Consider the following 14,086-nt stretch of genomic DNA (forward strand, 5'->3'; position numbering starts at 1 on the left):
TACAAAAAACTAGCCGGGCGAGGTGGCGGGCACCTGTAGTCCCAGCTACTTGGGAGGCTGAGGCAGGAGAATGGCGTAAACCTGGGAGGCGGCGTTTGCAGTGAGCTGAGATCTGGCCACTGCACTCCAGCCTGGGCGACACAGCGAGACTCCGTCTCAAAAAAAAAAAAAATTAGCTGGGCACCTGTAAACCCAGCTACTTGGGAAGCTGAGGCAGGAGAATGACTTGAACCCGGGAGGCGGAGTTTGCAGTGAGCCAAGATCAACCGCCACTGCACTCCAACCTGGTGACAGAGCAAGACTCTGTCTCAAAAAAAAAAAAAAAAAAAGAAAAGAAAAGAAAAAAAAAGAAAGGAAATTTCTAATTTCTCTAATTTCCCACTATTATAGATCATGGTGCAATGAGCAACTCTGCAATATGGCTTGATAGTTAGCTTCTAAACCAAACTGTATATTGTTAAGCCTTTTCAAAAGTGTTATTTTCTAGGAAAATATCTATTACTTAATATTTCCCATTTAAAAATATTTCCACCAGTGCCTTGCCCCAAAATGATAGCAAAAATACTAAAGGATAAATAACTTACATAAGGTACTGAAGTTAAGTAAAGATTAAATATCAAAAATCCCTTTTTTTCTCTAGCCCAAGTGCGTTACTAAAGCACTAGATAACATCAGACAAAAGATAGTGCCTTCTGGCCGGGCGCGGTGGTTCATGCCTGTAATCCCAGCACTTTGGGAAGCCAAGGTGGGTGGATCACACCTGAGGTCGGGAGTTCGAGACCGGCCTGACCAACATGGAGAAATCCCGTCTCTACTAAAATACAAAATCAGCCAGACGTGATGGCGCATCCCTGTAATCCCAGCTACTCTGGAGGCTAAGGCAGAAGAATCGTTTGAACCTGGGAGGCGGAGGTTGCGGTGAGCCGAGATGGTGCCATTAAACTCCAGCCTGGGCAACAGGAGTGAAACTCCGTCTCAAAAAAAAAAAAAAAAAAGTGCCTTCCATGATCATCATCATCATCATCGTCATCAAAATTATCTTCCTTATCATCATGCCAGTGATGCATTTATTAAGAACAAAGTGAAGCATGGCAACGAAAGAGTAAATGCAGAAATGAGTGGCAGCACCAATTATTTTTTATTTAGGTATTTGCATATTTACTACATGCTGGACACTGTGCTAGACACTTGGGATATGGTAAATTATGAAAACGCAAGTATCACGTTTGATTTGTCAAGGAACTAGTCAACTCTTATCCTCATGTTGAAATAAAGTTTAACCTTATTCTATAGTTTTTTGGACTCTCCATTATTCAAACCTTTATCTATTCAAGGTCCTTGTCTGTTTTGCTACTCTTCAGTTGCTAATGGTGACCCAACCCTGGCTCTGGGAATTTTCTCCATACTGGTTCAGCAAGTCAGGGCAGGTTCTGCCCCAAGGGCTTCTGGGACCACAGTCCTTTAACTTAGCTACCCCACCAAGTTTCTAACCGTACATCTTTGCTGGAATCAGTCATTCAGACCAAGTCAGCAACCCAAAGGTAGGGCTGAGAAAAGCAGCTGAGGCTTTCCTGAGGCAAAAATGGCAGATGAATAGCAGGGGCAAAATCCACTGGGCTAGGCGTGTACAGAACACTCCTGCATGGAGAACACTTTGTCAGGCGTGGGAAAAACAAAAAGAAAGTGAAGTTCTCTCAGACTTGTTCTCAAAGAGCTTGCAATCCTGTTAAAGAGTTGAGTCCAGAAGTAGCTGAAATTATAGTGAATGGTGAGAAATTATCTAACAAACTTCATAGTACACTAATGGGTGCTGAAAGAGGGATGGGCAAAATCATTTAAGGATCATTATGCTCTCAACAAGGAATTGTGGCCTTCTTAGGAGCAGTTTCATAAGGAAATTTTTTTTTTTGAGATGGAGTCTCGCTCTGTTGCCTAGGCTGGAGTGCAGTGGCATGATCTCAGCTCACTGCAACCTCCACCTGCTGGGTTCAAGCAATTCTCCTGCCTCAGCCTCCTGAGTAGCTGGGATTGCAGGTGTGCGCCACCACGCGTGGCTAATTTTTGTATTTTTAGTAGGGATGGGGTTTCACCATGTTGGCCAGGCTAGTTTCAAACTCCTGACCTCAGGTGATCTGCCTGCCTTGGCCTCCTAAAGTACTGGGATTACAGGTGTGAGCCACTGCACCTGGCCTCATAAAGAAATTTAAGCTGCTTCTAGCCCTGCAGCTATTTACAATCCAGCTGGGGAGGCAAGAGATTCTGAGGTGAATGTTACAATACAATATAGGCTGTGCCTGGTGACTCACATCTGTAATCCCAGCACTTTGGGAGGCCGAGGTGGGTGGATTACCTGAGATCGGGAGTTTGAGATCAGCCTGGCCAACATGGTGAAACCCCATCTCTACTAAAAGTACAAAAATTAGCCAGGCGTGATGGCAGGCACCTGTAATCCCAGCTACTTGAAAGGCTGAGGCAGAGGTTGCAGTGAGCTGAGATTGCACCATTGCACTCCAACCTGGGCGACAGAGTGAGACTCTGTCTCAAAAAACGGTATAAGGCAGTGTTTGGTTACATGTTTGATTACATGTGGAAAGAGTGAAAAAGACAAGAACAAGGAGAATTTAGGAAGAAGGGAAAGATTACTAAACGCCTGTCAATGGAGTTTGGAGGACAATTTTGAGCAGAATTCAAATAGCAGAGTTCAGATAAGTGTAGTAAAGAATTAGGCAAAATATGCTTGGGTCAGAGCCTGGCTGAACTGAGAGAAAGACACTTTATTATGGGGCCATGTAAGAAACAGGGTCAGAAAGCTATGAAGATGGCAGTGTGTTGGGAAACCTTTAGTGCTGGATTGATAGCTTTGACTTACATACTTATGAACAGTTGTTTAAAAAACTTCTGAGCTAGGTAATGACACCATAAAAGAAGGAGACCAGGAAATAGAGACTGGAGGCAGAGAAAGCAGTTAGGAGACCACTTCAAGCATTTTGAGATAAGGTCCTGTCCTGAGAGTGGGAAGGGAAGTATGGATTTTTGGGGACACCAGAAGAAAGAACCAATAGCACTTGACACTGATTGGATGTGAACAGAGAGGGAAGAGAAAGGGATGACTCAAGAGAAGCCTTAGTAGGAAGTGTGTTGAGGGGAGGATTTAGAAGCAGGCAATGGACTTTGTTGGAAAGTGTTTGCAAATGGAAAGATTTACATATCTATCAGTAGGAATATGTTCTCAACTGATTATCTTATAAAAGCTGTGGAGTTTTTCTATGAGATAGTCAGACAAAAGGTATCACATGATTTAAAATGGCAATACCAGGGAGCAACTCCGCACACAGGATGCACTCTGGAGAATGCGCTCTGGTCAAGAGTTACAAACCCTGGGCTGAATCTCAGGATTTTTTTTTTTTTTTTTTTTTTTTTTACATAGTTTCATTGTATATATTTTGACAAAACACTTTCTAACTCATCGATCCAGTTTTCTTATCCTTAGGTCTCCATGAGACAAAACAGCCATATTTTTTGAGTGCTTTAATATGTTAAGCAGGCTTTGTGTGAAGAACTTTATTTGTGGCCGGGTGTGATGACTCAAGCCTATAATCCTAGCACTTTGGGAGGCCAAGGTGGGCAGATCACTTGAGGCTAGGAGTTCAAGATCAGCCCGGCCAACATGATGAAATCCTGTCTCTACTAAAAAAATTAGCCGGGCATGGTGGTGCATGTCTGTAGTCCCAACTACTCAGGAGGCTGAGGCACAAGAATCACTTGAACCTGGGAGCTGAAGGGGGCAGTGAGCCGAGATTAAGCCATTGCACTCTAGCCTGGGCAACAAAGTGAAACTCTGTCTAAAAAAAAAAAAAAAAAGACTTTATTTGCATTTTTTTTTATTCTTAGAATGCACATTCTGCATTAAAAAAAAAGTCAATATTTTGTGGCTTAAAGCAACATCCATTTTATTTGTTCACAATTCTGCAATCTGGACTAGTCTTGGCTCTGCAGCTGTGCTGGTCTTAGTGGTGATCACTGATGTGTCTGCAGTCAGCTAGTGGGGTTGCCTGAGGCTGGGCTCAGCTCAGGTGCTGGGCAGCAGGACTTTTCCCTCTCTCGAAGTATCTCAGGGCCTTTCCTTCTCCATGTGGTTTATCCAGCAGGGTAACTGGATTTCTTAGTGGCTCAGGTCTCCTAAAAGTACAAACTGGAAGCTTCTATACCTTCCTAGGAGATGGGATGGGAAAGGCAGGGAAGTGGCACAACTTCACTGCTGCATTTTCCTGGTTAAGGCAAATCACTGGCCCAGTCCAGATTAAGTGGAAGGGGCTACATAAAGGTATTGATAACATGAGGCTGGGCCATTGAAAGGCTGCAATGTAGCGGAGAGACTACCACAATATTATTTCCAATTTGTAAATGAGCAAACTGTGACTTAGGAATGGTAAGCTACTGGCATAATGTAGCGGGTAGAGCCAGCTTCAAATATTGTGTTCTAAATCACATATTAACAAATAAAACAAGTACATGTTTTCACCTAGAATCCTGTGGGGTGGGTACTGTTATTGTCCCTAATTTACAAAGGAGGAAACCCAGGAATAGAGAGCTTAAACGTCTTGTCTGAGGTGACTCAACTGTTTTGCTCCAGAAATTATACACTTATTCACTGTGCTGCCTCTTATGGGCAGTACCTGATACATACAAATGTTATTTAATATGAAGCTATTGTTGGAATGGCTGGGACAACAGCAAATCTTTTGAATTATTCACTATTACATCTTATATGCTATTTGAGAACTGGGAGTTTTTCAGTTATCCTGTGTTAAGGGCAATTTCTGTTTCAGACATCTGCTTCATCTGTTGCACTATTTCTTGAAGCTTGGAAAGAAATGAAGACTGCATCCAATCCTGATTCTTACTGCCCATCCAATTCCAACCCAGATTCTCACCTTTCTTCTGGGGTGAGGACCTTCCTGGAGTAGAGCTGACCTCAAGTTTTCATCCTTTAATCATCAAGTCAGCCTTGTGACTTCTGAATTACTATCAGTAGGTTCCAGTCACTTCCTCTAGTTCGACAGCTTATTTCCTCCATTGTTGCAACTGTGATGGCTTCTGAGAGTAGCTTGCAGATATTCTACCTTCCAAGGAGTGACCTGTACTAGCTTCCCCTTTCCTTTTGCCAGTCCTATGGGCAGAGGACTTGCTTCACGGAAAACATCTGGTTTCAAAGGCTCCTGAAAGGAGCTCTCTTCTGCTTACGTTTGAAGATGATACATGGCCAGCAGTGGTGTCTTAGGCCTGTAATCCCAGCACTTAGGGAGGCCAAGGCAGGCAGATCACTGGAGATCAGGAGTTCGAGACCATCCTGTCCAACATGATGAAACCTCATCTCTACGAAAAGTACAAAAATTAGCCAGGTGTGGTGGTGAGTGCCTGTAATCCCAGCTATTCGGGAGGCTGAGGCAGGAGAATTGCTTGAACCCGGGAGGTGGAGGTTGCAGTGAGCCAAGATCATGCCACTGCACTCCAGCCGGGGCAATAGAGTGAGAATCCATTTCAAAAAAAAAAAAAAAAGATGATACATGTATGCCTGCCTTCGTCTAAGGCGGCCCTAATTTTTTGCAGTCTGTGAGGAGTCTGGAATTGGAGCACACCTCCAAGTACAGATAACAGGTGAGGTGGCTCACTTTGGTGGGTGTTGTTCTGTTTTGGATATGGATGTAGCCATTCAGGAAGTGGCCCCAACATTCTCCTACTTTTTCCGAGGCAAAACTATCAGTGGCCTTGTCTTTTCCTTAAGCTTTTTCCTTCAAGGCAGCTTCAGATTTTAACTTTGACTTTATTTTACCCTATAAAAATATTAAGGCAGGCCAGGCGCAGTGGCTCATGCCTGTAATCCCAGCACTTAGGGAGGCCAAGGTGGGTGGATCACCTGAGGTCAGAAGTTGAGACCATCCTGGCCAACATGGTGAAATCCTGTCTTTACTTTTGAAAAATACAAAAATTAGCTGGGCGTGGTGGTGGCAGGCGCCTTAATCCCAGCTACTCGTGAGGTAGAGGTAGGAGAATCGTTTGAACCTGGAAGGCTGAAGTTGCAGTGAGCCGAGATGGAGCTATTGCACTAAAGCCTGGGGGACAAGAGCGAGACTTCTCTCAAAAAAAAAAAAAAGATGATACATGTATGCCTGCCTTCGTCTAAGGCGGCCCTAATTTTTTGCAGTCTGTGAGGAGTCTGGAATTGGAGCACACCTCCAAGTACAGATAACAGGTGAGGTGGCTCACTTTGGTGGGTGTTGTTCTGTTTTGGATATGGATGTAGCCATTCAGGAAGTGGCCCCAACATTCTCCTACTTTTTCCGAGGCAAAACTATCAGTGGCCTTGTCTTTTCCTTAAGCTTTTCTCCTTCAAGGCAGCTTCAGATTTTAACTTTGACTTTATTTTACCCTATAAAAATATTAAGGCAGGCCAGGCGCAGTGGCTCATGCCTGTAATCCCAGCACTTAGGGAGGCCAAGGTGGGTGGATCACCTGAGGTCAGAAGTTGAGACCATCCTGGCCAACATGGTGAAATCCTGTCTTTACTTTTGAAAAATACAAAAATTAGCTGGGCGTGGTGGTGGCAGGCGCCTTAATCCCAGCTACTCGTGAGGTAGAGGTAGGAGAATCGTTTGAACCTGGAAGGCTGAAGTTGCAGTGAGCCGAGATGGAGCTATTGCACTAAAGCCTGGGGGACAAGAGCGAGACTTCTCTCAAAAAAAAAAAGAAAAAGAAAAAGAAAAAAAAAAGAAGGAAAAAAAAGGAAAATTAAGGCACAATACGTGAACTTGAAGAACATACAGTTCTGTTTCAACACTTACGTAATCAGCCCGGTGCTGTGCGAAGTGCTTTACATTGTCTCATTTGATTTACTTAATAAACTCCTATTTGAATCAAATGGGGTGGGGTAGGGGTTTCCTGGAATTCGGCTTACCTCGCCATCTCCCTCCACCCTTTCCCTTCAGTGGAAAGGGAACCAGAGAGAAAAGAAATTGAGCTGCTCTGAAGGGCAAGGCCTCTTCCCACTTCCCGCAGCTGTTTCGCCAGGCTTGACCTTCTTCCCTTAGCTAGAGGCAGGGGGTCTCCACCCCTCGCCCAGATCTAGTCGGTGGGAAGGTGGGTGGCTTTTTTCGGGTCATTGGCGCACCCTCCCTACTCCCAGCCACCTGCTCGGGTTCCATCCCAGCTCCAGGCTCCCTGGAGGGCGGCAGGGACATTCCAATCCTCCCACAACCCTCACGGATGTTGCGGGGGAGGGGGGCGCAACTGCTCTTCTCTTCCAGCACCCAGCTTTGACCCGGTTTCTTCTCAATCCCTAGTGGCCTGAGTCATCCCCGTAGAGGAAATTAAGGATTGATGAATGGTTTGAAAGTTGTTTGTTTACAACCCACCCGTTGGCGAAGCCGCATCTCCAGTGACAGAGGCACTTTCTGGGCACCGTCTGTGCTCTAGCGGACAATTGAGAGCCAGGCAGCCAAGATGCCTCCTCGCCAGACCAAATATGGTCACAAGAGCTAAGCAGTCTCTCGTGAAAAGGCTGGCCTTGTTGGAGTCTCCCCGAGCCGGGGCGCACCCGGGCCGGCCTTCGGGCAGAATCGCTGGTCAGCGCGGCGCTCCGGGTGCTGCCCACCTCGGCGCCTGGCTGCAGGGGAGGGCGCGGTGTCCAGGACCGGCCCTTCCTAGGCCTGAGCCCCTCATCCGCGTGCCCTCCGCCACCCCCGGACTTGGTTTCGGTCCACAAGCCCTTGATGAAACAGGCTCAGGCCACTTTCCCTTTGATCCCGCCCGAAGTCCGTGGTAAACTCAAAGGAACGCAGATGCAGGGCTCCGCGGGAGAGGTCCGCGCGGCCGGGAGCAGTGGGTAGGGGGCACCCGTCTCCTCTTACCCAGTAAAGTACCCATCACGCCCAGGGTTTTCTGGAGCCGGAGTGGGAGGAGGAGGAGGAGGAAGAGGAGGGGCCAGCGGGGGCCGGCCGGCTCCGGACTAGGAGGTCATACATAATTCAACAGCTCAACTTTCGGGCCCGCCTCTTTCCTGGGGGTGGGAGTTTGCTCCAAACTTTGTTTATGGGACAGTCCGGGAGCTGCTGCGCCCGCGCTGTCTGCTTCTCCTGCGCCTCCTTTTCGCCCAGCGCGAGCTCCTTAGGCCAGCTCGGGGGATGTGAGAGCCGAAGCCCCTAGACTGCTGGGCACTGAGTCGGGTCAGGATTTGTCAGCCAAGCCTCGGCTCCAGCTCCGCAATCTCGGGACTCACCCGAGCGACCCAGGCCCGACGGCAAGTTCGGGCGGGACGGCGGCCGCCTCGCGCTCAGGCTCAGCTTCGCTGCCCGCCCAGGTAGTGCCCGCTGGAGCTCGCGCGCTCACCCGGCACCACTCCAGGACTCCAGGCTCCCCGGGCTTCCGGAGTCGAGACGTGGTGGAGTTGGCTCGGGCTGAACTTCTTTCGGGGGGCTGCCTGTCCTGGAAAGCTGCGACCTTTCCTTTGCCATCCTGCGGTTCAGCAAGCCTCGAGTGCAGTTACTCCCTCCACCCCTCGCCCTTCCTTCTCCTCCTCCCGGCAACTTCTTTGCTTCAAGAAAGTTGCATAATTCTCGAGGCCAGGAGGGACCCCTCCCCCATCCTGCTGGTCTTACCGCTGAGTGTCTGGGATCTCCAGGCGGGCAATTATCTGTCTCCTCGTTTCCTTTTCCCTCTATTCTTCCTCCCACCGTCTCGCCCTCTCACCCTATAACCCTTTTACCCACTTCCTCCGACTTTAAATAAAAGGCTGATCTGACCTTCTTTTTGCAGAAGATGAATCCGGCCTCGGCGCCCCCTCCGCTCCCGCCGCCTGGGCAGCAAGTGATCCACGTCACGCAGGACCTAGACACAGACCTCGAAGCCCTCTTCAACTCTGTCATGAACCCGAAGCCTAGCTCGTGGCGGAAGAAGATCCTGCCGGAGTCTTTCTTCAAGGAGCCTGATTCGGGCTCGCACTCGCGCCAGTCCAGCACCGACTCGTCGGGCGGCCACCCGGGGCCTCGACTGGCTGGGGGTGCCCAGCATGTCCGCTCGCACTCGTCGCCCGCGTCCCTGCAGCTGGGCACCGGCGCGGGTGCTGCGGGTAGCCCCGCGCAGCAGCACGCGCACCTCCGCCAGCAGTCCTACGACGTGACTGACGAGCTGCCGCTGCCCCCGGGCTGGGAGATGACCTTCACAGCCACTGGCCAGAGATACTTCCTCAAGTAAGTCAGCTTGGAGCCGAAGACGGCACCAAGTCACAGTGCCCAACGCGCGCGTGTGTTCGTGTGTGTGTGTGTGTGTGTGTGTGACAGAGAGAGAGAAAGAGAGAAAGAAATGGTGTGTGTCCTTCCACGGTTATTTCACAGATACGGAGAGCTGGAAGCAGGGAGTGAGTCTCTGGGTGTTGGAACTGTAAGGGATCAGAAGCGGAGGAGAGTGTGGTGAAGTTCATCCACCATAAAACACACAGGTGACTTTGCTCTGAATTTGCAGGATTGAAGCCAACTCCTGGGCCCAGACCCTTAGTCCCTTCCTTGGTTACTCTGAGTCAGATAGTCCAGAGCCAGGCCCTTTGGGATGTGACACCAAGATAAATGAGAGAGAAGCTGTGAAACTTGGGGAACAGAGGGACTTTTGGTGAAGTAGGTGGTCTGCAGTTTCTGTCTTCTTGGGAAAAGCAAGCTGGAAAAGTGAACAGTGGCTGGTAGGCCGTAGTGCTCCCAACTGGGTGACATAATGACCACACAGCACAGTGATGTAATTAGCAACTGTGTGGTGAAGTAGCTGTGGGCTGGACAAATCAATCATGTGGAAATTGTGTTAGGAGTTTTATTACATTAAACTTGTTAACCTAAAATACCATCAAATCACAAGCCTGTTCTTCCTTTCACATTGTTCCAGCTTTTTGATGTCATGAATTTTACATTAGTTCAAATTATCAAATTACACCCCACAGGAAAATATATTCTCAAACACTAGAGGAGATTGTTTCAATTGTGGTACCCTAAGATAACTACATTCCTCAGGAGAAACCAAGCTGGAACTTGAAATGTTCCATCGAGGTCATAGGGTCAGGCTATCAAAGATGGAGGCTGTGCTAGCCTGACCACTTGGTTCAGGATTGCCTGCACTGCCAGTGAGGGAAACTCCTCTCCTAAAAAACTGACTTAGATTTCATTTTAAAGCCTAAATTTCTTTAGTAGAGTAGCCTTAGTTCAAAAGACTATGTACAATTTTAAAACTTTAATCAAGCCTTTCTTTGGCACTAATATTTGATGCTTTGATTGCTATGAGAGAGCCCTAAGAATGAATACACAGTGATGGATGGAGTTTACTATAGTGAGCCCTTTGACTCATACCAGTGACCAATTCTTATTCCTTCCCCATCTCAAGGCTGTTAGTATCTTGTTCAAGGAGTTCTTTTTGTGTTTCTGAGGTTGGTATAATGCTGAGTTTCTGAAACAGACTTGATGGTCGTTTATGCCACAGCTGGTCTTCTCTGGGTTATGAGTGATAGTTTGTACATGTGCTCAGTCCTTTGACTTCTAAGTAGCGGGTGGAGTCAAGTATGTGATGTAATAACATGACTTTTTTTTGCTTGTTCTTTTGTTTTTGAGACAAAGTCTCACTCTGTCACCCACACTGTAGTGCAGTGGCACAATCTTGGCTCACTGCAACCTCCGCCTCCCGGGTTCAAGCAATTCCCCTGCCTCAGCCTCCCGAGTAGCTGGGATTACAGGCACCCGCCACTATGCCTGGCTAATTTTTGTATTTTTAGTAGAATGGAGGTTTCACCATGTTAGCCAGGCTGGTCTCGAACTCCTGACCTCAAGTGATCTGCCTGCCTCGTCCTCCTAAAGTGCTGGCATTACAAGCTTGAGCCACCGTGCCCAGCCCTACATAATTTCTAAACTGTGTTTATGAATATATACGCACATAGGTATGGTATATGATCAGCATTAACTGTGATTATTAAAAATATGAAATAAGAGCTAAACTTGCCTAATATCTGAGGAAAACTAGATGAAAAAGACCCTGAAACAAAAGCAAAACAAAAAAATTGCTTTTATACATTGTGTTTGGAGTGACTGGAGTAGCTCAGAACTGCCTGTGAACAAGGGCAAAAGTGAAATTAGTCTTGGATTTAGAGAAAGTTGCTGTGATCTCTCTGCCCATCCCCCCAGCCACAACCACTCTCCAATCCAAAGCAGAATGCATCTTCATTTCACTCTGGGTAGTCAACGAAAATGACAGCTGAAAAAAATGTGTAAGTAGTAGGCTGGCCTGATCTGGTGCTATCTCTGGAAGTTTTTTGGCCAAGTGACTAAGGGAGGTTAAGAATTTGTCAGTGACTATTGTCTTTCAGGATAAGCAATCTGCCAAGAGTTCTCTGAATTTCTTGTAGAGTTTGTTTAAAGTTGTAATAAGGTAAATGCCATACACTTTGTTACACAGCCTCAAAAGGTAATATATTTCAGTGGATTAAGTAGAAGCTTGAAAAATGATGCTGACTCACTCAGAGTTAATTTTCATTAAGTCTGTTTATTACTTTACTTGCTATCTATGAAATAGGGCTGGGGCTAGCAGATAAACCTTTATTTTGTTTTATTTTTTTATTTTGGCTGGGGTAGAGATGGGGTTTCACTATGTTGCCTAGGCTAGTTTCAAACTCCTGGACTCAAGTGATTCTCCTGCCTTGGCCTCCCAAAGTGCTGGGATTACAGGCATGAGCTACCATGCCCAGCCAAAAGAAGAACCTTTTTCTTGACTTTGTTGGGAGTTGAGGGCTTTATAAGTTAGAAATCAAAGGATTTTAGAATGACAAGGGTCAATTTTGTTTTGTTTAGTTTTTGACTAGAAAACTGAGGCCAGGGAAGGGTGATGATAGGAATTTGGGAAAGTCATGTGGTTATCTAATGGTGGACCCTGGACTGGACCTCTAATCTGTTGCTGTCTACTTAGGGAACACTTTTCCTTTTTCCCCACCCCCACCTTTCCCCCATGTCACTTCCTTAGCTAAACAATGAACTTAATGGGAAACAGAGCCTGGACATCTAAGAAGCTTTAAAAAAGCCTTTTGTCATTTTCTCAGGTAAGATTGTTCCTAGGTATATGATGTAGTCATTTTCTGGAACCTCCTGAAGGCACCTTTCGTGAGCATTCACACCTTTCCTGTGGTGTTCAGATGTCCTGTGGTATTCAGATATTCCTTTAAAGTAATAATGACCAGGGCATGGTGGTGCCTATCTGTAGCCCCTACCACTCCCACCCGATCTCTAAATAAAAAGTTCATAAAAATTAGAGTAACAACGAAGCAGATTGAATGTTAAAACACTTAGCCTCTGAAAACCACTGTGTTCATTCATTATTCCTGCTGTCCTCTAATTCTCATGAATCAGGCTGAGGTGTTGAGCAACCTGGCACACTGATTGAATACTGATCACATTAAATTTTTAAAAGGTCTCTGATTATGAATAGAATGCATGCTTTTACAGAAAATGGGGAATTATAAAGAAGAAAGTTATCTAGCTTCAGTAGAATTTCCCATCTTTACTCTTTTGCAAACATTCTTATAAAAATCTTTCATTTGAATAACTTGATTTTATAAGAAAAAAGATTTTATCCTCCTCTTAAATACAATTCCGACTATAACATTTGACTGTTACGTCTAATTTTTAGTGACAGTTTTAGTGTCCTGCCTTTTCTGAAATGTGTGACAGAAAATTATTTTTGTCCAAGTGATCCATGCACTTGGTAACAAATCCAATATACAGGAGGACTTTTGTTGAAAAACAATGGTTTCCTTCACCTCCTCAAGGATCACAGAGGGAACCTTTTAATTTTTTAAAATTTTTTCAACTGTTTCCATATTTAATTCTTAGACTGTTACCTTCTTAAGCCTAAGTAATATGCTTTTACCACCATGTTTTGATTTATCAACATTTAGCACCTGATATGAAAGTGAGAATGTAGCTCTTTAAGCTAGTTTTCTTTTTTCTCTCCCGGGTTTGATGTTTATTACGTTTTAAGTTTGTCTGTTAGGTCACCTTTTTTTAATAATCACTTTTTTTTTTTTTTTTTTTTAAGACAGGGTCTCTCTGTGTCACCCAGGCTGGAGTGCAGTGGGAATCATAACTCACTGCAGCCTCAAACTCCTGGGCTCATGTGATCCTCCCACCTCAGCTTCCCGAGTAACTAGTACTATAGGTTTGCACCACCATGTTTGGCTAATTTATTTAACTTTTTTGTAGAGACAGGGTTTCCTATGCTGCCCAGGCTGGTCTCAAACTCCTGGCCTCAAGCAATCCTCCCACCTCGGCTTCCTAAAGCCCTAGGATTACAGGTGTGAGCCACCACACCTGGCTTTTGTCAACTTTTGATAGTATTTCTTGACTCCTTATGGTGTATGTCAGTAATGTTTGGACTGCTACCAGTTCTACCGTTCACTTTTTGACAATGTTGCTTTCACGTTGCCAAAGCCCTGAACCCATAACCTGTATTTGTGCTTTGCCCCAAAGTTGACCATCTTATTCATCTATGATTCTTAAAGTTGAAAATCCATAGGCAACATTTACATGACTACAATTCTGTGAAATGATTCATTGCCTTGCGTGTTAGGATTGGATTTTAAACTTGCACTGTGGGTCTGGTGTTAGGATTCCTGGGCCATTCAAAGGACAAGGTATCTAGCCCTAAAGTCAAATGGGTTTTTTTTGGTTTCTCAGTCTTCATCAGTTGTTTAAAATTGTCTTACCTGGTAGTTTTTTCATATTTGGACTATGACTTTCTTAAATTTTTTCCCTATTATTTCTGATTGCCTTTTAATGTGTTCATGCATTATTTGCCATTATGATGATCTCAAAAGTTTTCTAGGCTCTCAATCTTGTCTAACCTAGCAAGTCTTCTTTGTCTAAGCTGTATGCCAAGATTACTTTCTTGTTCTGTGCCGTTCTGAACTGATTATTCGCTAGGCCCACTACAGAACTGTCATCCTGGGACTTCTTTCCATAGCTGGAAGTGCGGTTTCCTTTTCCCATGTCTTCCTGTTTGTTTGGTTTATCCT

At 45.7% G+C, this 14,086-nt stretch overlaps 1 protein-coding gene and 1 long non-coding RNA gene across 2 annotated transcripts in view; one reads left to right on the forward strand and one right to left on the reverse strand.

The window, feature by feature from the left end:
- Nucleotides 1–3,933: 3,933 nt before the first annotated feature.
- On the reverse strand, nt 3,934–7,965 carry LOC117084038. Its single transcript, XR_004437294.1, has 2 exons — nt 7,908–7,965; nt 3,934–4,212 (listed from the first exon to the last, which is right to left on the reverse strand). It is a non-coding gene; the product is annotated as an uncharacterized LOC117084038 (long non-coding RNA).
- Nucleotides 7,966–8,024: 59 nt separating this feature from the next.
- The window catches only part of WWTR1 (WW domain containing transcription regulator 1), a 143,739-nt gene continuing 137,677 nt past the window's right edge, over nt 8,025–14,086 (forward strand). The window contains exons 1-2 of the mRNA XM_033212346.1: nt 8,025–8,356; nt 8,812–9,245. Of these exons, the coding sequence (XP_033068237.1) occupies nt 8,815–9,245 (431 nt within the window). The 5' untranslated portion in view covers nt 8,025–8,356; nt 8,812–8,814. The remainder of the gene's footprint in view (nt 8,357–8,811; nt 9,246–14,086) is intronic.

This window comes from Trachypithecus francoisi, unplaced genomic scaffold, assembly GCF_009764315.1.
Source record: "Trachypithecus francoisi isolate TF-2019V2 unplaced genomic scaffold, Tfra_2.0 Lachesis_group0, whole genome shotgun sequence".
In the NCBI taxonomy this organism is placed as follows: domain Eukaryota; kingdom Metazoa; phylum Chordata; class Mammalia; order Primates; family Cercopithecidae; genus Trachypithecus; species Trachypithecus francoisi.